The 25,459-nt window shown below is 41.2% G+C and overlaps 1 protein-coding gene across 2 annotated transcripts in view; it reads left to right on the forward strand.

The window, feature by feature from the left end:
• dtx1 (deltex 1, E3 ubiquitin ligase) overlaps positions 1-25,459 on the forward strand; it is a 53,831-nt gene that overhangs the window by 21,559 nt on the left and 6,813 nt on the right. The window contains exons 3-8 of one of the 2 annotated variants that reach the window (XM_042487712.1): positions 9,032-9,779; positions 18,799-18,860; positions 19,037-19,168; positions 22,426-22,487; positions 22,648-22,806; positions 24,927-25,088. In XM_042487712.1, coding sequence (XP_042343646.1) covers positions 9,032-9,779; positions 18,799-18,860; positions 19,037-19,168; positions 22,426-22,487; positions 22,648-22,806; positions 24,927-25,088 — 1,325 coding nt within the window. Of the gene's footprint in view, positions 1-9,031; positions 9,780-18,798; positions 18,861-19,006; positions 19,169-22,425; positions 22,488-22,647; positions 22,807-24,926; positions 25,089-25,459 lie in introns of both variants that reach the window. The other variant, XM_042487711.1, reaches the window with a different exon arrangement.

Here is a 25,459-nt window from a genome sequence, read left to right on the forward strand (position 1 = left end):
ATCAATTTTCAGTTTGCAGTACAAAGTAATCTACCTATTTAAGGAATTTGTGCATGCATGTATTTGATTGTCCGACGCAGCACTTTAATGGATGATGTCACTTTGCTGCCAAATTTGATCTGAATGAATAAGAAAGGATGACTTCAGGATGTTTCATGTCTCTGATAAATCAGAGAGGTGTCCACTTTACATAGTTTTTCCACGGAAGCACAGACAAGTGTTGATTTTTACACTGTAAAATGTTCTGCTGCTGTATCTTCGTCACAATTTAAAATAAAAATGAGCCAGAGGATCCATATCAAGATTGCTTCTTTATGTAATGTGTTGTTAAAAGAATACAATCGGCCAATATATAGCGCTGGATTTTTTAACTTTCAAATATTTGTATCTGTATCAGCCTCAAAAGTCCAGTATTGGTCCGGCTATAAAATGCACCCAGTAGTTTAGATATTTATATCTGGATGATGTTGTCAACTGATTGAGTAACAGACCATTGGTGCCATCCATAAAGTTTTGCTGCAGCATGGAGGAAAAAATGCTTCATTCAATGTACATATGAGCATCTAAGTATACTTTAAGGCAGACTTGAAAAACTGAGATTTCCCTAATAAGGAGAAGCCCACCTTGGATACAATTAAACTCATTGTCACTTATCTGTTCACCATATTTATGCTTTACATTTTCTCTGCTATACAAAACCTTGGAGGGGTCCACTTCTAATCTCACAAACTACTGGATCAACTAGCCTAATTTTTTGTCTGCACATTTATGACCCTTTATGTTCAAGAGTCTCTTGTGGTGAGACAAGAAATTTGTATAATTGACTGTTTTCTTAAACAATTTTGCAGTCTTTGCAGTCTTGCTGCAACTGGGTATTGGTCCGTACCGCACAGTCATACCACACTGGGTTCGTTCAGATGAAGAGCATTTTGCATGCCCAAGTTTATAGACTTGCAAATTTTGTTGATTTTGTAATTTCTCCTTGATATTTGTGCCTCTACCATGAGAAAGCAAGCAGACTATTTGGTAATTTGATTTTTTATGTGTTGCTTTTATTGTTATTTCCTACTTTGTTGTGCTATAGCTGTAATGATGGACATAGCCACCATAATGCCATAATGTCACGCATTGGTTTGTTGACTGCCTTTTTTAAATTTGATTTCACGGACATCTGGCGGAATACTGAGTGCATTTTTCCATTTGATGTACAGTATTTTTTTTAGTTGTATTCTTGTAACTTCACCTGTCTCGTCACAGTAGCAATTTTCTATTTTACTTTTAACAGGCCTTCAGAGAACCTCTCTGCTTTATGTAGCTTTAGTGAGAGCAGTGACAGCCTAACAAACAACATAAAAGGTTTTCTGGTGAAGTAAAAGTGAGAGTAGGGTGAGAACAATGCTGTGGTGTTCCGTGCATTGTTGTTCAAGTAACTAAAAGCCACTGAAAAGAGATTTGTCTTTCACACAAGCAACAAGCTGTGGCTGCATGTCTGTGGCTAGAGCTCAAGCAGAAATGGATGTTCCTGTCTCTGCTGTCATAAATCTCTCATTGTGCGAATGTTGAGAAGTGTTGCAAATTAGTGAGTTTAGTCTGGAAAGAAGACCTCAAGTGTTGTTGTTTCTCCTTACTGTTGCTCTAAGTTTAACTGAAACTACCTACTGGCTTGAAACAGACCTCTTGTCATCTTTTTGACTACTTGTCTGTGAGAAAAGGAGAAATATACCATCAAGAACAAAAAGTGAAATAATTCAACAGTTTAAATACAGGGTGAACAAAAATTAGAACACAAATAATTAAACTGCTGATTCCCTGTGCCGTCGGACTGAAGCCAACCTCATCAACCCAGGTGTCACATCTGTTAGGGGTGTTTCGGTGTGTACCACTGGGCCTGAAAAACATTGTAGGGGAAACATTGAAAAATATTGTCTGTGTAGGTTCTCAGTCATCCAGGTCATGGTAATCCGAGGTTCTTTCTGTTTGGTTGCCACTTTAAAAGAAACCTCGGACTGAAAAATATTGATTTTTTTTTCTTTAAAGGAAAAGGCAGTTAGTTGTTCGTTCATTATAAGGGACCTTAGACTGTCTTTTTTTCTCCACTGGCCATGCTGTTGACAATGCAATGCATTGAGTACCAACTTTTAATTGTGGAAATTCAGTAGATATAGCAAGCAGGAAACTTTGCAGCAGCGCTGTCACGTGCAGCTCATGTAGGCAGTGTGTCTCGGAGCCAAAATAACTGATTACCTCATTAGGGATTGCCATCATATAACTGTTTTTATAGGCTAATATTAGGCTACTCTCTGTGATGAGTAAACGGAAATTGAGGTGTAAAATTGACTGCGTGCACATTTAATTAGTTAAATGATGGAATAAAAGTTAAACAGGAATTTTGATTATTGAAAAAAAAAAGTCATTTCAACAACAATATAAAATATTCCCTGGTTCAAGCTTCTGAAATGTGAGGATTTCCTTTTCTCCTCTGTTTTCTTGTTTTATGTTATTTTAGACTGTTGGCGGACACAGCAAGCCGTCTGAAGCTGTCACGTTGGTCTCTGCACACTTGCAGAGGGTATTTTAACTATTTTTTGTACATTTTATAGATCAAGCGTTTAATTGATTAGAAGGACAAAGTCATTGACAGTAATGTTTTAATGACAGAGGAGTTTTCTTCACTACTCAAACAGTTTTTTTCTGTTCTGTATAAGCTGTGTCTCTTCCCTGTCATGGATCCGCCTGTTCTCCAGCAGAGACCACAGATTAGCTAGCTTTAAATACCTCTCAGACAACATTGAGCCGTATGATGCTGGACCTGTTACTGGCCTCTCTCCTCCTGTAGTTAAAAGGAAAAATGCAGCACTATGTTTTAATAGGATCAACGCAGCCCCGGGGAAATTGATGAGGCTTGCCAATTTTAAGTATATATTATAGAGCTTAAACCGGGCCGCTTCTCCTCCGCCTTTCCTCCCACAGCAGCAGCATGAGAAGGAGTATTAACTACAAGGTGATGTGGGCCCTAATTCAATGACACAGATTCCTGCTTCCTGTCCAAGTGTTGAGCGTCGTGTGAGAGCAGGATGGGGTCCAGTGAGTGACAGAGTGGAAAATGTGAAGAATGGCTCAGCGAGACAGTGTTTGGTGAGGAGCCAGGAGAGACGGTGGAGAGCGAAGGGAAAGCTGGCGTCAGCAGCAGATGAGATGAGTGAGCGGAGGAGGAGTTGACTCTGATGGCGCTGTGCTCAGGGAAAGGAATAGTAGGAACGTTCACATACGGGCAACCCCCCCGCCTCTCTCCCAGCCCTAGGGACGGCTTCCATGACAACAAAACCTTTCCTCAGTGTTTCTGTGACAACAAAAGCCTGAAACTCATACATTTTGCAGCAGCTGTTCAGGTGTTACCTGAAGTAATCAGGTGCATGAATCTTTCCATTAAGAGCTCTTTCATCACGCTTTCCTATGTGACCGCAGGTGTTGGCGTGAGAAGAACACATACATCAATAGCCTCTGTGACAGATTTAAATAGGGTTTACTCCCTAGATCAATTTTAGCTGAAGAAAAGTGAATTAGGTCCTTCAATGTCACAGTTTCGCTCCTATTTTTATGTTAGTTATTTGATTATTTAAATCAGGTGTGTTCAAAGTCTGGCCCTGGGGCCAATCATGGCCCTCAGACCAATTTTAAAAAGCCCTTGACTTGTTGTTCAAAATAAACTATATGTGGCTCCATTATTTGTTCATAAAACCGGTTCACTTTTTCCGTTTACCTCATGATGGCAGGGCTATCCACGCAGTTCGTAGGAACTACGCAGGGGGAAAGAATGTGTTGTCATTAACAGACAACAAACAAGCAAACAAACAATGACCTAACAGCACAGACATTTCCTATTAGGTAGCAGACATGACCACGGCAAAGTAGGGGTGTAAGAAAATATCGAAACACTTGAGTATCACGATTTTTGAAATACCATAATCTATCGCCTTGCCTCCAGTATTTCAACATAACATTGAATCGTAACTTACGTTGTGTATTGTTTCGCTAGATTCTTGCCAACACAGAGCCCTACAGCAAAGACTTGTTAAGTTGACAGTAAATTATTTTTTATTGAAAGATAAAACAGTTGTATTTGTCTCATTTGTACACTTTATTTTTTCATATAACCCACATGATGCAAGAGGCAGCTGCCCCCCTGATATTTTCACATTTACTACGTAATGCAGCAAACAAGAGAACATAATGATATATAACAAAAATGTCAGAATTATTATTTTTGATTAATAAAAGGAGTCTGCAGTTCTGGTTTGAAGTTAAATTACATCTCCAGGTCACACTGTTTATATTTTTAAAGATACAACATGTGCATTATTGTGTTGTGATAAAAACATCCACAAAAAGGAGCTACAGAGCATCAGTTTGCCAATCTGCTCCCTCTCCCTGCAGCAGGCCTCTGAGGGCTGTCAAGGATGTTGCAATTTAATGTTGCATGTCCTTCCATTTAAAAGAGTGATTCAGACATGCCTTCCTTCACTTCCAGAGCAAAAACAAAACTGTCAAGGATGAAGAGTGGCACGGCCTCATGTGGCGAACAGACTGCAGGGAGTTTTACCCCCAGCTAAGATGTGAGAGCGCAGCCAAGCTCACCCTGAACCCACCTGGCCCTGTGCGGCAGTGGGGTTAGAGTCCCACTGTGAGGCCTGATGTGACTATACATCACACGGCTATAGCTCACCCGAGGGGAACCACGCTGGCGTTGGGCAAAGACAGTTGGAGGACATCGTGGGAGAGAGGACAAGGGAAGTGAGAGGAGGGCAGGAAAGATGGCTGCCAAAGGCACACAGGGTCAGACAGGAAGTGGCCACTCTCGCTTAGTTTCCTGATAGGAAGAGCGTAAAGGGTCACAGAGAGAACACCAACAACTCAGGCCTGGTTTTTGGCAGAGGCGGGTGTATATACAGCAGAATGGGAAGCGGAGTGCAGAGTTTCAGGCTGTATGTTTTGAATTAAACTTCCCATGTGAGGTCCAGGACTTGTGTGTTGTTGTGGACTCTGCTCTTTCCTCTCAAGGTGTCAAAGAATGCAAATATATAAAGAATTATTCTGTGTTGTTTTAACTTGTTTCTTTTTATAGTTTTTGGCAATATTTTTAGTTGGTATCAATAGTTGTGCTTATAAAGTGAGAAGATTTGGGAATGCAGCAATATCTCTAAAAAGGAGTCAAACAAGGCAATAAAGGAGCGGTCAGGTCTGAAAGAAACAACCAGATTCACCAAAGTTATTAAGAAGTGAAAACAAAGGTGCAAAGTAGCATTTACATTCAGCAAAGCTCGATGAGGAACAAGATGACTTTGTAATTCAAACTTTAAAGGAAAAGTCCGACATTTTGGAAATTTGTTTGGACCTGGAGATGATTAGCTTAGTTTAACCAGCCCGTTTTCAGTCTCAAGTCGTCAAATAGTTTTTGGCATAAGTGCACTACGCCAAAAGGCACCTTTTTCGTGCACACAGAATTTTGCTGAGCGGCGTCATGTTAGAACATGGCCATGTAGTCAGATATTCAATTTTTCATTTTATTTGAATGGTTTTAAGCCTTTATTTGCTGGGAAAATTTAGCAGTAGCATTAGCATTATCACAGTCAACCATAGCTGTAAATGCACCACGCAAACTAAAAGAAACATGCAACCATATTTGGACCCTATAGTCCAAATATGGTCCAAACCTGGTTCCAAAGAAACCAGGAAGGCAACCGCCAAAATGCCAAAGTCGAGGCTTTCGAGTTGAGGCACAAAAGCAGTCCACAAACCAATGGGTGATATCATGGTGGCTATGTCCAATATTTATACAGTCAGCGATAAATGATGGAGACAAATGGAAACAGCTAACTTCAGCACCTCTGAAAACTCACTCACTTACTTGTAAAAAGCCTGCGATGAAAATTTTGCGTAAGAAAAAGTAAGTGTTCAGGAAAAAGTACTTGGAGTATTAAAGTAAAAGTACACAATGCAGAAAAATCTAAAATCTCAAAATGAATGAAAATCTTACTTTTTTGTAATCTTTAAAAACCTGAGTATGTTTTTAATGTTTTAAATGTGCAACAGGTTCATTTTTAACCAGATGGAATACTTTCAGAACCACAGTAAGTGTTGTTAAACAACCCTCTAAACTTTCTAGGTTTTTCAAAAATCACTGGGTATTTATTTTTTGGAAAACTGGTTGTTAAGCTCTGCGACTTAAATTAATACTACATGAGAGTCCCAGACTGGGGGTAGGTCTTCAAATGCAGAGCAAAGCTCTGTCCTTCCTCACTTTAACTACAGTGAAGAAATCTGACTGCCAAACAGCCATCCCTCAGAGCCCACTGAACTCTTTATAGAAAATCTTTCAGCTGAGCACATTTCATGCAGCAGCCTCCACCAGAGCTCTCATGAACAATTATCAGCACTAATAGGCTTTTAAAGAGAGATACTGTTTATCTCTCCACACCAAAGTTGAGATGTTTAAACTGATGCCTGGTAATATCACATCTGCATATGTTCAAGCATTTATGAAGCTTGTGTTAAACCTACCACTGAGCAAGACTGTGTGGAGCTGTCACTAATCATGGCCAGAAACACAAAGCCATGCTGAAAGTGTCAGGCCTAATGTATCCCCCAGGAGCCGCAGAAATAAAGGGTTTGGACGTGTGGCTCGCTTTCCACCGCTACACTAAAAGTACAGATAAAATTATTGGCTTTCAGAAAATGAGTTAGTCTTTTATAATGAAATCCATTAAGGTGAAATCATTGTTATTTTCAGTATTATCCTCAGAGAAAATGCAAGAAATCAAGCAAGCAAGCAAGCTGTGAGCAGGCACGGACGCAACTGGCAGAAAACGTTGTGCATAGCTGACTGAGTGAAGACGTGAGAGACACAGGCAGCTGGCTCACGGAGCAGTCATCTGTGAGTGTGTGTGTGTGTGTGTGTGTGTGTGTGTGTGTATGAGAGAGAGAGAATCTCAGCAGCTCCAAATGAAATTAGCCGTCAAGCCAAGTCCTTTAGCAGCAGTCTGCAGCAGAGACTCAAGGTCAGACTTGCTGATTCTGCTGATGCATTTTACTCTCCGGAGCCAAAACGGGGCTGCCGGATGAGGGGTTACCGCTGCCCACCAACCCCTCTACTCGCTCCCACATCCATTCATCCTCTGCACACACTTCCTTCCCTCCATTATCACCCTGGTCCTCACTGGCAGGGGAGTGTGCATTTACCCGTTAAATTAGGTGTGGGGGGGGTGGTGACGGTCTCTGTCGGAGTGCCTGGATACCCTTGCCGACGTGCAGCGGGGAGATGGATAGGCTAAGGTGTCCTGATTTCCCATGTGACTACAGTAATTGTGTTATAATGGAGGTGGGAGCTGAGTGGCCATCAGCAGAGGTACAGAGGTACAAAGCTACCGGCTTCACGCCCCCATCCTTCCTGTCGCCATACAGAACAGTAGACTGCAGACTGAGACAGCAGGGGATTGTGGGTATGATGTCTGTGTTCCTGAAAGGCCATGCACGCAGTTTAATACACAGTCAGAGCTTCCTGGCAGGAGGGATCTCACTAGCTTGTGCACCCTAGCTTGTTGCAATTCTGTTTGTATCTTTAGCTGCTGACTTAATGCTACAGTATGCAACCACATCCCCGCAGGCAGGTAGTGAAGTGTTACACCTGATCCCCATCAGTTGGTCATGTTGCTTTCTCAACACTTGTTAGCTCCCTTGATGAGCTAGAAACTGAAGCAGCATTAAAACTGCATCCTGCCTCGGGCTGATGTCGCCAGAGATTAATCCACTGATGCTTTTTTTTCTTGTTATCATTTACACAATTATTCATTTACTTAATTAATTGTCAGAGAAAATGACAAATTCTCAGCACAAGTTAACAGAGTTTAATGTCATGAAATGGGGAAAAAGCAAGCAATGTACCCAGATATCTGAAATATCTGGCATTTTTACTTATTAAATTAGCGTCATCTCATTTTCCACCAATAGACCAATAAATAAAATTAATTAAAAAAATGAATTGGGTACTCAATCAATTTTACACATGGAATTAATGCAGTTTACTACCTCAGCTTGAGCTAGAGACTTAAAGAAACAATGTAAGATTTAGTGGAGTTTAATGGTGAAGATTGCAGATAGCAACCAGCTGAAACTTCTGCGGGTTAGGATTCCATAAGTGTTCATTGTTTAGGAGGTTTTTACCAGGAGCCGAATTATCTGCAGGGGTCTCTTACTTGGAACAGGAGATTAAAACCAGTAAAATAAAGCAGTTTCACGTAAAAAAAGAAAACCCTCAAAAATCTGTGTTTTTCCAACATACTTGTCACAGAGGGGCTGCTAACTAAGGTGGCCAATGCAAATTATGAATGTCCTTATCTAGAGCTAGCATTTGATTTGTCCGTTCTGGGCTACTGTAGAAACATGGCGGTACAACACTGCACTCTCTATAAACAAGAACCAGCTCCCTATAAACAGCTCATTCTAAGGTAACAAAAACATAAGGACTATTATTTTCAGGTGATTATACACTGAAGAAAACCTACTTACATGCTAAACATTTGAAGTCTGATGAAAGATGCTTTCCAGTTGCATTAAAATATAGAATTTTGGATTTTCTTGGAGCTTGACCAATATTAGAGACTAGAAGTCAGTTCCTTTGTTTTACTCTCTCTTGCAATTCCCCCAACTTTATGAAAGTGACACACCATATTGCTGTAGTAAACTTTTAATGACACTTTTAATTAATTTTCAAGCAGCTTTCAAAATGAGAACAGTTTTTTGTGGACAAATCAGTTAATTGACCTGAATCTATAATGCTAAGAGAGGTGTCAAAGATGCAGAACATAGACAGTCAGTTAAAAAAATGCAATGACTTAAAGTCTTCTGCACTTCTATCATGAGTGATGTTTTTTTTCAGTACTTTCTTCAGAGCCCTGCTCATATAAAAATGCAGAGTAGCTGACTATAAAAAATGTTTTAGTGATTATCCTCATGTTCCTTCTTTTCTGTTCTTTAGGCACCATGAGGCCAGTGCAGAGGAACTTCTATGAGCCGTCGTCCGCCCCGGGGAAAGGTGTGGTGTGGGAGTGGGAGAACGACAATGGCTCGTGGACGCCGTATGACATGGAGATCTGCGTGACCATCCAGAACGCCTACGAGAAGCAGCACCCCTGGCTCGACCTGACTTCTCTGGGCTTCTGCTACCTCATTGACTTCAACAGCATGTGTCAGACAAACAGGCAGAGCCAGCGCAAGCGACGCCTCCGAAGACGCATGGACCTGGCCTACCCGCTCATCATGGGCTCCATCCCCAAGTCGCAGTCGTGGCCCGTGGGAGCCAGCTCTGGCCAGCCTTGCTCCTGCCAGCAGTGCATCCTGGTCAACAGCACGAGGGCCGCCTCTAATGCTATCCTGGCCTCGCAGCGGCGTAAGCTCTACGGAGGGACAGCGGGCAACCCGGGCGCCACAGGAACCCTCTCTGTAGTGCGACAGAGCAACACCTTTGCTGGAACCTCCCTCTGGTCTCCGACATCCGCCTCCTCCGGCCCCAACAACAATAACATTAGTATGGGAGGTGGGCAAGCCAAAGCTGAACAGGTGCAGTTGCCTCTGTCCTCTGCCAACTTCCCATGTTCCCCCGTGATGCCATCTCTTTCATCCGCCCATGGCCACCACGCTCTCACCATCAACGGACAGAACAACCTGAACCGGCCGGGCACGCAGCGCATTTCCATGGGCACTGCCAGAGGAGCCATCCCACCAGGGTAACGATGTTTGCAAACACAATCATTCATCCCCCCTCATTTTCTAATTTGGATTTTCTAGAGTCTGCAGCAGCCTGTTACTTGTTATAGCGCGGGGATAATGCTCCGATTCGGTTGAATTTACAGTTCAGCTGAGGCAATAGGAGGATATAAAAAGCAAAGAGCCAATATCCGTTTCTGCTTGTCTGCTTCACAAAGCTTCAGCCTGCATGTGTGTCTTGTATTGTACTGTCATTTTCCGTCTTTTTCTCTCCATCTCTACTGATTTATGAATGCTTTCTTAAACATGCTGATCAGTGGATCTGTCGAAAAAGCCTTGGGTCCAGCTGATTTTACTAAGGAAGAAACCCTCTCTTTCATATGTGTGTCTGCCATGGTTACTGCTCCATAATGAGCTTATGTTGGCCCCAATAGGCGTGAAATACTGCAGCTCTTCTGGATCGTTCTGTTGCCTCTGCTTTGAACTAATTTGTTACTATCACTCCACGCTGTGGTTGTTGTGTCATGGGAAGTGAAAAGAATCTGACGCTGTATGTGGAATTTCCGTGTGTGTGTGTGTGTGTGTGTGTGTGTGTGTGTGTGAGAGAGAGAGAAACCGCATCTTTGTTTCATGGTGTGTGTGTGTGCACGGTCAGGCATGTGAAGCGGGCTCTGGTGTAGCCGTGGAAACCTATTTGCCATGGAGGCAGAGCTCCACTGGGGAAGAATGAATAATGGATCAAGGAAAAATGGGAGCTTCAACTGAGCGCTCTGACCTCAGAGCGATTCAGCGAAAGGAGCTGAGGAAAAGAAGTGTGTCTAGCGTTGTAACCGATACTTCAGTCCCCTATCCTGCTTTCTTTTACTAAAATAAACCCGCTCCTGATCTAATTTGATTCCATTTTGTTCTCGCCGCTCATGGGGGGAGACACACTTACTGCATGTTTGAATAATGCCGTCCTTCACCAAGGCACACATGCTTTAACTTTCTGTGGCCTAATTTTATGTCACTGAAAGGAAACGTATAGGCTCATCATAGCAGGCTATGACCTTGTTTTATACAGAGAGCAGGTGGGGTATGATGGGTCCCAGTGCAAAAGTATATGTGATAGAAAAAGCCAGCATGCTATGACATATTCAGGGTCATTTTCTCCATATTTTGAAGAATTCAGTGAAAGCTCAGGTGGACTTGTGGATGAAATGTGACTTTTTCACCTGGCAGCACAAAAGGGGTTTGGCAGAGACAGAGCGAGTGAGAGAGCAAGAGAGGAAGAGGCAGGAGGTGAGGTGGAGTGCGCTGATTCTCAGGCGAGTGGCTCGACACAGGATGAGTGTGGTTAACATACACACAGCAGGACACAAGAGCTCACATATTCACACACACACAAAAAGTGAAATGTGAACTCGCTCGCGCATTCCCACAGGCGTGCTACAGACAGATAACAGAGGAACCCACACAGAATGTAAAACATCGAATTTGTGTTTCACACACCCACACCCTAATAGAAGTGGTGCTGGGTGCAAGGAAGGTATTTGGCATGCTGTGGTTTGTTTACATGAGTTTATGTTGCTGTTTTACGTTCACAAACAGCCATACTCAAGTCTAATTTTGCTACATTAATATACAATCACTAATGATTTAAAAATGATGGATTTCATTTGTTCCAAAGATAACACAGCACAGTGTGTGTTTTTTATGACCTGGGTATCATTGAAGACAAGGTCTGTAGTTCAAATATTGATCTTCTGTTGTCTGAAAAAAAAACCAACAATGCTGGTTGTTGGCTATAAATGGTGGTGGTGGTAGGGGGGGAGGGGGATTGTGTTGCTCTATGCATCTGTCTTGCGTGCACAAATATTAGAAGTGGCACCATCTGCTGGTTTGTGTAAACACATCAGTTTGTCTTATCACTCGTTTGACACAATGCGCTATATCACCACCTGCCTTTACATGTTGCCTGCTATAAACTGACAACCCATTGTGAAACAAGGCCATGTATAGTGATGACAGATACAGTCTGATATAGATTTTTTTGAATTATTGAGCTCACACATTGTTGCATGTGCCAAACACAGGCAAAAGGGTCTTGTGTCTTAGTTACTTACTCCTGGCTTTACTGTTAAACATAAATAGAGCTTCAATTTCAGATAATTTTTTATTAGAAAAGCAGCAAATTTTCACATTTTAGAAGCTAAAATGATTTGATGAAGATTTCATGGATTTAATGCCTTTATGAAAGTAGTGGTGGAATGTAACTAAGTACGTTTACTCAAGTACTATACTATTATACTAAGTATAAATTCAAGGAACTTGTATTGTACTTGAGTATTTAATTTTCATGCTACGTTATACTTTTACTCCACTACATTAATTCAGATTTTGTAGGGCAAGTTCTTTTTAATAAGTTTCAAGTTTTGGTTGTTTTTTTTCCTACTTTTTACAACTTTGAGTTTGTTGAGATTTTTAATTTTATTTTACTCTTATTAATAATAATTTTGAGTTTGGGGGTGTTTTTTTTCTATTAAGTTGAGTTTGGGGGTCTTTTTTCCTTTTTTATATAATTTTGAGGGTTTTTTGTGTGTTCTTTCTTTAGCTTTTTATTAATCTTTTCGGGTGTGTTATTTTTTGTTTTTAAGGAATTTTCCACAATGGGTACTTTTACTTTTATACTTTTAAAACATTCACTTGACTATATTTACTTACTTTTACTTAAGTACCATTTTCAATGCAGGACCTTTACTTGTAACAGAGTATTTTGACAGGGGGGTATTAGTACTTTTACTTAAGTGAAGGATCTGAATACTTCTTCTACCACTGTATATAAGATAAGAAATATTATAGGGTGGAATGAGCACAGAAAGAGCGTCACAAGTTCTCTTTGGTTTTTTTCTCTTTTCTATTCAGCACAACCACTTCCTCTTGTGCACTTTCTTTGCGCACATTGCCATGAAACTGAGTTAAGACACAGCTGCATTGTCATCCGACAAAAGGAATAAGTGTGTGTGTTTGCATGTGCACGCTGCTGCGGGCTGTGTTTACGAGCTCCACTCTGCTTGTGTTAAGACTGCTCTTCTTGAGTGGTGGCTGGAGGGCTCTGTGTGGAGTGCAGAGATCATTATCCCTCAGTGAGCTGCTGCACCGCTCTGTTTCAGCGCTCACCACAGGATCAAAATTAATATTGAAATTAATGAATAAATCATGAGCGCTCATCTGGACCAAACTGATGCAATTTGGAAATTCCTGGTGTCATTATCACTTGTTCCCATGGCATTCAGGTGCAGTGTTAAGTGCATTATTTCACGTTGTAACCCTTTCTCAGCATAACAGGGATAGGGCTTGCCTCTGCCTCCCGCTTCTCACATCAATATGCAATTAAGCACTCCTGGAGTTTGCTCCCCCCAACCCCCCTCTCAATGTCTTTATGGTGCATAATAAACAGATGAGGAGATATTAGTCCTCCGTCAGCACTTTCCTAACTAGGCCTAATGTGGTCTCTCTATTTGGGGAATCACATCGCTCTCAGTCTGATTAAGTCCTTGAGGCAGGCTGGAGATTCCCCCAGGAAAGGAAGGATGATACTGAACAGGAGACAGAAGAGGGACGGCAACCTCTGTGCCCTGACCTGACAGGGGCCATAATTAATGTGATGTTAATGGGCGAAGTACGTAGAGGCTGGATTTATCACATAATTGCATCAGTTTTAGGTCAGAAATTACAGTACTAGACGGGAAAATGTACTACTATAGGAAATGGAAATTCCTCAGCAGCACAGTACAGTCCTCTGTCAATGGTATGAGTGTAGCCAGGCGTGATTGACAGAAGGGAGCGAAAACGTGATAATGGGTCATGAGGAAGAGAAAAATTAGAGTTGGCAGTGCGAAAGAAATGCAGAGGTGACAAGGTTCAGCCTGGTTCGTGGAACGTGCCTTGTCAAAACTTGAGTGCTGGAAAGAACAGTGTTGTGGTGGAAAGGCCAAAGGCGTGATCTTGTTTACACTGACAATGAGGTGTAATTGCTTGTAAGATGTGAGCGCAAGCCAACATGGGATCATTGGATACTCTCTGCATTGACTTTTTTAGCATAGAAGTAAAAGAGTAGTAAGGGACTGTATTTAGTGGCTGGGGTGTGTGTGCTTTTTTCTTGTTCTTCTTTTTTTAAGTTTGTTTTATCTTGACTTATCTTGACTACAAATATTTGTCCTTGAGCTTCTTCGAGTGACTGGAGGGAAATTTGATTGGATCGAGTTAGTTCAAGCAGTCTAATTTTGTTGAAATTTTAAATGAGATATGTAGTTCCCAACCTGGAGGTACTATAAACTGTACATATATACAGTAAGCCTATATCTCAGCATTTCATTTAATTCTGTGGAGAAAACGACATTAAATTGTTAGTTTTTAAAGTTTAGATTATTATTAAAGATATAAACTTTATAAAAACTCACAAGATACGGGCACAGTGAAGACATGAACAAATATTCACAGAGCCTTCACTCTCTGCTCAACGAACTCCTTTTGCATTAGAAAAGTTTGCCGTTAACACAACCATAGAGGTAACAGAACAATGGCCAAGCATCAGGGAGAAGAAAACACTGAGTTTGTCAAAGAGAAGTCTGTTAACTAAGTATGATTGACAGATGGAGAATTGTATAAAAAACATCCTAAAAATATCAGAAAAAAACTCATATCTGATGTATTATTCACAGGAAATCTGTTCCAAATTAATCCAAATCTCCTTTTACACAAACTTCCTGTAGTTACCGTGTTCACTATTTGTGTTATTTGTACAGTTTATCAGTTATTCTGCAGTGTTATTGTTATGCACCGATGTAATAGGAAATATCCACAAAATATGTCACTTAGTCTGGGGTCGTCAATTTAGTCAATGATAGAAAAGGGGTCCCTTAAGGAAAATGGTTGGGAACCACTGATAGATAGACTGGTAAAATTAAATGGTTTTGATTCGGAAATTTAAAAATCCAGTGATGATTTATGTTTACCAGTTTATTGCTGTGATAAATAGTAGAACTTTGGCAATTTCTAATGATAACATGCCTCTCAGACCCAGCAGCTGAATTAAGGGTTCGAAGAGTATTTGAAATTAATGCAGAATTTAAAGATGCCCCTCCCCTAAGCTAAAAAAACAAAACAAAACAAAAAAAAGCACCGACCCTTCTCCCCTCATAAATAAAGAACAGTCCTTAATGTCTGGATTTTGATGCACTCCGAATCATGATGATGGTGTTTTTAAAGACAAATGTGACGTGAGAGAGGGAGAGGAGTAAGGTGCAATAGGAAAAAGTTAGAGCCAGAGTTAAACCCTTGAAATCATCCAGCATTAGGGATTGTCAGCAGAGTGTGAGAAGGTGGCATATGTCTTAAACCTCTGCCGCTCCAGACGCAGCCGGGACAGACGGGGTCATTGCATCCAGAGGTGCACAGAAAAGAGCTTAGCAGCATGTCGAAGAATGAGATGAAGGGTGGCAGCTGCACACGGGCCACAGGTTGACTGGCTGGTTAAGAGTTCAGCCTTGTATAAGAACAATTTCTGCAGTGCATAGAGAGGCAATCACATGCTTTGCAGAAATAACGAAGTACAGCAAAGTGGGAAATAGTGTGCAAGATGTGTATCTATCTGTCTCTGTAAAACTAAACCATAAACAGAGTTAAGATAAGTGTGTTAGCTTGTTTCTTTCCATCTAGTTGATAGCGATCATCAGAAGCTGCTGTGGGTTGTTTTTTGGTGACTGTGCAATCACACAGCGTGCAGCTGTTTCACCCACATTGTTTATTTAATTTGTAATGCAGTTTCTGGCTGATGGTTGAGATATTTGCTAGAATTGGAGAGCAATGGAGATGAAAAGCATTTCTAATTAATGTTATGTTATGGATCTTTGACAGATTCTCCGTAGGCTTACTGTACGCTTATAGGAGTGTGTCGTTTGTGCAGAGTGTGCAGACGGCACACAATGAGAGGGTTTTAAGGGCTCTCATGGTGTGCTGTCTCATTTCTTCCCCTAATGAAAATTATTTGTTTGATCACAGCGCTCTCACTGAACAGCCTAAATTATACATGCACTCATAAATGGAGGCGACTTGTTCACGGTGTGTTTTGATTCAATTTAGGCTTAAGTGCATTTGTAAATGAAGGAGGAACTCTCCCACTGGGCGGCACCTTATTTGGTTTATTGAGTATCAGATTGTGCTTCAGCCAATCAAATTCTACTTTTCATATTTGCATTTGATACTGTGTTTGTCACTTTAAACATTTGCCTCAGCGACGAAACAAACAGAAAAGCTGAAACTGTTCCTTTTACTCAGTGATGGGAAGCTGAGGGCCATGAATTATCGACTGGTTAGCACTTGTTGCTGCAGAGAAGAGTTCACCTATTAATTCCTCTGCTGCGGTTGAAGGTGTGAAATCACTCGCTGTAGTCTTTGCTTGAAACTAAATCCTGCACCTAAAACGAAACCTTCCTCGGTTTCACACCCCTGAATCCAGCATGCTGACATCAGATGTTCAGCACAGCAGCACATCACTGTCCTGTCACTTATTTCGACTCACATCTGTCTAGTAAGTTACAGGAGTTATTTGATCCTGGTCTCTGGTGTGAGACACGGTGGATCTGAGTCCACTACCAGAGATGCGATAGGACACATCAGGCTCAGCCGGGCCTCGCGTCCTTTTTCGTTATTGCACTCAGCTTACTGAAGGGCTTCCCCTGGCACAGGAACAGAGGCTCGCGCTAATATCAAAGCAGTCTCTTTGATGCGGATTTGTGAAACGCCTGAGAGCTGCAGGGCCAAAGATCTCAGTTGCTTCATAGTCCAGAGATTTAGAAGTATATGTACAGTAGTTTGTGCCTGTGTGTGTTTGTGTGTGTGTGTGTGTGTGTGTGTGTGTGTGTGTGTGTGTGTGTGTGGTTGATAAACTGAGATAACAAACAAGTGGCTTAGTGAGCAGTGTCCCCTTTAACCGGGTTATTTCCCATAACCTTTATCTAGAGCTGGGTAGACACTGACTAGACAAAAACATAGAAGCCACTGTGACCTCACCAGTTGGTTTGTTGGCTCCCATTTTAAAGCCTTGAGTTTGTCATTTTGGGCATTGCCATCTTGTGTTTTTGGAGCCAGAACCTAAGGTTACAATATTTGGGTGAAAGGTGGGGCTTGGAAGAAGCGAAGGGGGGTTGAGCGACTTGAAGTAGCTGAGGTTACACCTATAGCAGTCAGCCTGTCACTCAAAGTGGCAATGCCCTAATTATGCATAACTTTAAGCCTTAATAAAATGTAAATTTGTTAAAAATTTGTAAAATTTAACCCCCGTACAGTTGTTACAAAGGGGGAATGTAGCTATAGAGACCAAAATTGTTTTTCTACCAGGCTGTAAACATGTTTATTTCTGCTGTAAAGTTGGGAATTTTATCGTGGGGGTCTATGAGGAGTGACTTGCTTTAGGTGCTATGCTCAATTGGCCATCGGAGGCAGTCGTGTGCTTCATTTTCCAGCCCTTGAGGTTGCCACTTGATCAGAATGTATCTAAGAAAATCCACTAAAGTTATTTAGTCCATTTGTAATTTGTTGTTAAGGTTGAGGTGTTAAGGTAGCCCTTTTATGCTAAAGCAGACTTTTCTTCTGGGGCTGTCTCACATCAAACTCATACATGGTGCAATTTATTTGTTGCTTCTCTGTTAAACTGTAATGTGTTTTCAAAACAAGATATTGATTGCAATTACAGTTTTATCAACCAAATATTTCCATCCCATGGTTAAAATTACTTTGTTGTTAGTTAAGTTGTCTTGTCATGTCACAGGCTTTTAACCTAAGGGAAGGAAACTTGTGCTGAGTTCTGCAGCTCTGTGGCCCTTGCTTTTGGGTGCTGGTTGAAGTGAGGCTCCGGCCTTCTGAAAAGAGTCTCACTGACTTGTATGCTCATATTAATGCCTTAAGTGCTTTTGTGCGCTCTGCTCCACAGATCTGGAAGAGTGCGCAAGTCAACTGTCTTTGTCGTCTGTGTTTGCCGTGAACTCCAGCCTCTCCAAATGTCACCCTGAATCAGACTCTGCTGCAGTGCTTTGTACATGAGTCAAGCTGTCTCATCCCATCGCAGTTGTCTCTGTCTCTGTGGTGAAGCACATGTGACATTTTAACTTGAGTGTTTTTTGTGGCATGCAGAGCAGAACGAGCTGCTGTTCTCACTTTTCTCAGCTGCGGCATCAAGGGCAGTGGTGCAAGAGCAGGACGATTTATGTTCATTTTAGAGGTCACAGAGCCATTTAAAGGAATAGGTCATCTCCAAAGTGAAAATTTGTGTATCATTTATTCACCTATTGTTACCCTGAATTTGTGGAGAGAACTGTTTTTCTCACATGCCGCTGTGTCCTGCACAGACCAGTAATGCAACTGGGCAAAGGCATGTCTTTGAACTCCATTAGATTGAAATACTTCCTCCCAGCTTGTTGATTGTCCAGGAGTTCTGCTGTCAATCACCCATGCCTGTCACTTCCTGACCATTGAACAAACTTGAAGACAGGATTTCAATGGATGCACAAACAGAATTCAAATGCAGGCACATGCCCAGGCATGCACCATGCATGAGTTTGTTCATGCCAAATTGTTTTAAATACTGCATTTTCAGCGAAAAAGCGTTTGTTTGGGTACTGAGCATACGACTGGATAAAGGAGACGTGGATTACAGTTGACCTCAACTCTTCAAGAATTTTGTCTGTTATTGGTTTCTTTGTCCTCTGTGGAGGCATGCAAAAATAAATTCTTTTTTTTCACAGTTTCAGCATAACACAGGGTGAGTCACTGATACACAGATGATAATTTTAAGGGTGAACTGGTCCAACATGAAGCAGCCATAGCCACACAGAGGAGATTATCAAGGTTTCCTAAACATCACAATGTATCCAAATAACCATGAGAGGTGTTAATACAACTCTGAATGAATGTATAATGAGAGACAGTCACTTTCTGTGGCCGCGAGGTGCTTTTAAAAACATTTGTCCTGAAAGTCTTTTTTGATCTTTCCTTTTGTAGGGTTCCTGCCCTCCCAGTAAAGAATCTAACTGGATCTGGACCAGTGCACCCAGCACTAGCAGGTCAGTCAGCATTCATTGTTAAAATCTTAGAAGACAATTAAAAAAAGAGTGCTTTTTGTGGTCAAACACTTGAAAAACATTTCAAATCAGTGCTTTTCCCACTCTTCTGTGTGTGTATGTGTGTGTCTGTTGTCCATATGCATCAGGTATGACAGGTATCCTGATGTGCGCTGCAGGTCTGCCGGTTTGTCTGACTCGAGCCCCCAAGCCCATACTGCACCCACCACCCATCAACAAGAGCGACATGAAGCCTGTGCCAGGGATCAACGGCATGCGCCGCAAAACCAAGAAAAAGCACCTGAGGAGAGGTAAAATGAAGAGAATCACTGAGAGGACGAAATTATATGAAAAGAACAAAATGAAAATGCCACCATTGCATTGTGTCTGTGAAAACACTCAACATACACTGAGAGGAATAGACCAACCACTGACAGACGTCCTCTGTCCTGCCAAGCTTTGCAGGATGTTTCTGTATCAGCTGTCAATTAGTCTGTTGTTCAGCATGCAAACTAAACCAAAGCTGTTTTTTATTGTGACCAAGGCTCCATAATTATTCTTCAGATGCCTCCCATTTAATCTCCATGAGGGTGTTTAAATAAGTCTACCCTCACCCAAGGTCACTGATGATGAGTAAGGAAAGCGTTCCTGTACCTTTCAAAAATCACCTATTAAATGTAATTATGATTGCTAGTTCAGATTTACGAGCAAATGCAGTGCAAGTGTTAGTGTAACAAATTTATAGGTGTTACACCACATGCAGATTGACAGAGGCAGTCGTAAGGAAAGTAATTAACAAGGGACTGTTGTACTGAGCTGGTGTGTGAGGGGATCCGGTGTGTAGTTGGACGGCTTTGTGCTTGAATAAGTGCTGGTCGATGGAAGCCGTGGAAACTGCCGGCCTCCCAAGGGAGTCTTTGTCCTAATTGATCAGTGAGGCTGCTGGGTTTCCATCTCTGCACTGTAGTTGTCCGCTCAAACCCTTCAGAGCAGATGATGCAGCGACACTTTATTTTATGGAGGAACTGATATGTGACTGTTAATTTAAAAGAAGGTTCCTGCAGAGGATTATGCCTCTGATTCAATGATAATTTAATAATGACTAAATGTTTAGCAGGCTTAAAATGGAGACATTCATCAGTGGAATCTCATCTAAAAAAATCAATACATTCTGAAGAACGCAATACTACTTAAAGGAGAGCTGTGCCCATTTTCAAAATATATACATGTTATTTCTATGGTCTAAGACAATCCCAAATCCAAAAATTAGAGTGCTAAAACTCAAATCTGTGATGCCATAGGGTATACGGTCTGGAACAGCTTCATAGACAATGTCTTTGTCTTCTTTGAGAAAGATTAGCTCATGGTCACAAATATTGATTTAACTTTCCCAGGCCATTAAGAAAACGTACAGGATTTCTTAATATAGGTGGTGTTTCCCTTTAATGCTAATAACACTTGGTCTATAGCCCTGTTAGCTGCTCTGTTAGGCTTAAAGGGCCCTGACACACCTAGTTTTTGTGGTGTGTCCCTCACCATCTGCACCAGTGTGCCCTTGCCAGCTGTCTTTTAGCTGAGTCAGCATGTTGAATTTGCGTCAGACAAGGCGGGGAATGAAATCTCTCTGATTGGCAGTTCAACTCTGTGCACGGGAAGAGACAGCTCAAGTCAAAACAGTATGGGGTCTAAACAAACTTGTTATACTAGGTAAGATTATTTTTTTAGCCACTGAGATCTTCAATAGAAACAGTTGGGAACTATTTGTATTATTGTTTGCTAGCACATGGTAGATATCCTTTGTTCTTTTAGTGTCAGGTTGTGTTGCTAATGTCCTGACTGGCTAACAAGCATCTCAGATCCATCCTGTCAGTCTTCCATTTTCCCTTTTTGAATGACAAATAAGAACCACCACCGCCTGCTGGTATAGAGCATTATTTCCTTCCACACAGGCGCAGAACTTGATGCTAATTGGCTGATGACTTTAGTTTTGCGTTGTATTTAAGTTTAAACATTTTGGCAGAAACAGAGGCCACATAAGGCAATACAAAACAGGGTTCCCGTGGGTCCTTAAAAAGTCTCAAAAGCCATTGAATTACTTAATATAAAAATAATCCTTAATTGGTATTAAAATGTCTTAATTTCTCAGTATTCTAGTCTTAAAAAAATAGTCTTAAAATTGCTCAGACATGGCAAGTATTATTTTATGAGTCAATTGTTTTTTTGTTGTTTTTTTGCCATTGCATTGTAATATATCAAAATAAATAGTCACATCATTTTGGAAAATAAAAAATCGAGAAAACTTGCCAACAAAAGCCAGAAATTTCCCAGTTTTAATCAGTTCTAACTTTTTTTGGCTGTTTTATGCAACAATAAACATTTTGGCAAAACTGTCCTTAACCTCAAGTTTAAAAAGTGGTTACATTTTTAAACAGTCTTAAACAGTCTTGAATCTGACTTGCCGTAAGCTGAAGGAACCCTGCAAAAGTTGGCCTTCATCTCCACTAGTTCTTTGATGTCAGTTTGGTGTGTCAGGGCCTTGAAATTACGCCGGCTCAGCAGTGGTTTTTTTCTAAAACCATGCTGCTTGCACTTTGTCTCCATTTTTCCTTATAGTTAGTGTCAAATAACACAGTGTATTTTTTACAGGAAAATAAGCTGTAAGTGATTCAGAAATTGTGGATCTTTAAAAATGTGTTACCAGTATAGACTGAGATTGAATGAAGCAGCTGCCAAAAGTACAACCTGTATGTGCTGTCTGCAGACAGACTGTGAACTCAGAGATACTGGACGGCTGTAATGGAGATGTGTTTTATTTCGCGTGCAGGGAGATTTGGACTTATCCTGCTCTGCTTCCTGTACAGAAAAAGGTCAGAAAGGCTCTTGATCCGGCTAATGAAGCCATCAAATAGCAATAGCGTAAAATGCTTAATTGAGTCTCCTCTGTCTTTTCTCCTCCTTTTTTTCTTGTTTTCTCTCCTTCCTCTCTTCACAGCTCTCTGCCTCTTGTCTTTCTTTCCCTTTATACCTTTTCTTTTCTTTTCTTTTTTTTGTACTCGGTCTGTCTCCCTCCACTGCTCTCCCTCCCTCTGTTCGCTGCCTGTCCCTCAAATGAACAAACAAAGGCTGCGGGGGAAAAGAGGTTGCCTGTAAGCGTATTAGGGGTGTAAGCTGTGGGTGTGCTCTCAGCCATGCTAGCCTGGTTGCACACGGGGATTATCAGAGAGTGTGGGGATGGCTGGGTTGTTGTGAGCCAGTTTGAAGGTGACCTCCTCTTCAGCATCACAGACATGTATACTGCATTCACATGCACACTCACACTTTTACCAGGAAAAAAAGTGGAGCTGTAGTCACGCTCAGGCCAAAGAGCCTGCTGAAACTGATGAAAGTTTGTCATCCATCAAGATCTAGCTGTTATTCTCTTGTGTTCATATGACAAGCAAATGCCATCCAGTGGTCCATCATCCCCCTTTTCATATTTACTTTCGTGATATGTGGGTGTAAGTTAGTGGCAAAATTGGCGTTTCTTCAATGGTCATCTCATCATTTTTATGCTTTATTCCATGACAAGGCAAAAACCCTGAGGACGTGGTGCGAAGATACACAGAGAAGATTAAAGTGGTGCCAGATGAGGTAGGAAAAAGACATACACACACACGCGCGCGCACACAAATGACTTAAAAGTTTTGTGCCCACCGAGAGATGCACTCTGTGACCGTTTGATGTCCCAACCGAGTGTGAAAGTCTCAGTCATGTAGAATGGCAGCTGAAGTATTTTGGTTGGATATTCCAGGACTGTACCATCTGCATGGAGAGGCTGGTCATGTCGTCAGGCTATGAAGGCGTCCTGCAGCACAAAGGCATCAAGCCAGAGCTGGTGGGCAAACTTGGCAAGTGTGGGCACATGTACCATCTGCTGTGCCTGGTGGCCATGTACAACAATGGCAATAAGGTGGGTAAAAGCTTGTGAGCCAGACGCTGTTCTGATGTCACTCTAGGCTCAAATTATAAACCCGCCATGTCTTAGTGGATGGCATGGCACTGGCAGATGATCAGGGTTCAATGTTGTTGTACACAGATGGGGATCTTATACAGTCTTATCAGATCAGTCATGTCGGTCTTGACATCTCAGTTCTTTGTAAAATCGTCATACATTCTACTCCAGTTCAGTTTATTTTCATGAAATACAAATGTAAAATTGCCACCGCAGAAGAGGCAAAAGCAAGCTGGCTTAATGAGCAGTCATAACAAAATTTTGAATAAGAGGGTGCGCCTCAACGATGGGATTCTCAGTGGTGAGCTCAACACAAAATTCAGTGAACTTACTCCCAAAAATGTCATTCTAATGAAGGTTTTGTGCTGCAATGCGTGAACATTTGTTTATTTTGACGTGAGCCAAAAAAAGTGTTATGTGAGTATTTTTTCTACCTTAACTTGCAGCTGTAACAATAGTTGGTATTATGATATTGAATTGATTTATCGGTTAAAAGGCTGGATCACACTGGATTTATTTGTCCTAGTTTTGAAATGTCTGTCTTTGAGATTTCTGCTTTCACTCTTTTTGTTTTGGTCATAGCATTGAAAGACTACAGCAACGTCAAGGATCAATGTCCCTATTGCTCCCAATAACACCCTGTCAAATGAATTTAGGGACTGTTGTTTCTGTAGGAAGTAACGTCTTGGAAAGAAGTGGTACTAGGGCTGCAACAAAGAATTGATAAAATCGATTGCAATCCATGAAATTTGTTGGCAACTAATAAAATTATTGATTCGTTGTGTCGCGCGATTATTACGTCACTCGCTGTGTCGCAGTGTTTTGAAGAGGCATGGCGGAGGCAGAGAGGACGCTTCGTAGGAAAACTTCAAAGTTTTGGGAGCACTTCACGTTATGCAAAACAAGGAAGTGTGTTAGCCGCAAAATATGCAAAAGTGACACGACAGGGCACACGAGCACGACGGTTATGATGCAGCATCTAAAACGAAAGTGAGGAGGAGGAGAGCTCAACGGCAGAGTAAGTCTCGACAAGAAAACATGTATGTTCAGTTTTAAAGTAAGGAAAGGTGACAGTATGATGTAAAAGCTGTCAACATTTAGTTTTTGAATTGGGTCATTTCATTTAGTAGTTATTTGTTATTTAATATTATTTTGACAGCTCAGGGATGTTCAAGCAACTGCCTGTTTATGCACTGAACTTTTTGCACTGTTGTCAATGATAATCTGTTTTGAACAGAGTGATGGGACGAAGAAAAGAAAGGCTTTTTTTTAGTATTATTTCTATTTTATTTTTTTAAATTCAGTTAATCGAAAAATAATCGACCGATTAATCAATTATCAGAATGAACGTTAGTTGCAGCTCTAAATGGTATTCATTTATTTATGGCCACTTGGGGACAGCATTTACATATTATCACTTCAGAAATTTGATATATCCAAAGTAGTTGCAGACAGGTACCTGTTTATCCAGCAGTTAGCCTACAGAGCAATATTTTTAGTTGTGTTTCAATCGAACAAAATTTCTTTTGCTGCTACATTTTCCACTTGGTTTGCTGGTTAGTTGATAACTTTTGTCTTTCTGCTGTTTGGTACTTGGTGTAGTGTGTGTTTATTTTTATTTTTTTTATTTTTTTTACTGAAAACAGCTGCCTTTGGCTAGACATGAGGTTGACAAGACCAATGAGAGTGAACCAAAACATTGCATTTGCAGAAACCTTTGTTTTTCTCTCATGCATCCACTGTGAACAAAGAATCCAAAGACGGAAGCAATTTTTGGAGTCATAGGGAACCGTGTAATTGAGTGAGTAATTAATATTCAAATTATCATCTGAAGGGTAAAGTATTCCTTTAGGCACCAGAACCTAAATGTCATTCATATCCGTTGTTTTGGGTTGAAGGCAGAAATCTCAGACACAGATATGTAAGTACGCAAATAAAACAGCAAACTTTATGCATGAATAACAGGTGAAGTAAAAAAAAAATTCTGACCATTTAGAGCAATATGACACTACGCAATAAATGTCAGCTTATTATGTTGTTAATGTCACAGTATGACAGTCATCTTTTCATCAAACCAGGATGGCAGTCTTCAGTGTCCAACATGCAAAACCATTTATGGAGAGAAAACAGGCACCCAGCCTCCTGGGAAGATGGAGTACCACGTCATCCCCCACTGCCTGCCCGGGTACTCAGACTCCAAGACCATCCGCATTGTCTACGACATTCCTGCCGGGATCCAGGTCAGGACTCTGTCACTTCACTAAATCCACCATGCTGCCTTTATGCCCTGATCCACTGTCTTTCCTCTCAAAATCTGTGCCCTTTCTACAACTGCAGCTTATCCACTTTAGTTTGACAGACGGTTGTCAGTGCAAGAAGGTGAGGTGTTGTCGATTTAAGTCACTGACGAAACAGATCTCTCAGAGATAACACAGTGCTTCTGGGCAGATATAGGCTCTTTACCAGCATTGATTAATTTGCAGGGCTTCTTTTTTTATAAGTAATTTGGTCATGATTTAGTATATATTAAAAGAACAAATAGATTTCAAAAATAAAACCAGTTGTATAAAGGTCATTTTGAATTTCCATCACATTTCAGGTGGAGGCGAGA

This window comes from Plectropomus leopardus, chromosome 6 (genome assembly GCF_008729295.1).
Source record: "Plectropomus leopardus isolate mb chromosome 6, YSFRI_Pleo_2.0, whole genome shotgun sequence".
In the NCBI taxonomy this organism is placed as follows: domain Eukaryota; kingdom Metazoa; phylum Chordata; class Actinopteri; order Perciformes; family Serranidae; genus Plectropomus; species Plectropomus leopardus.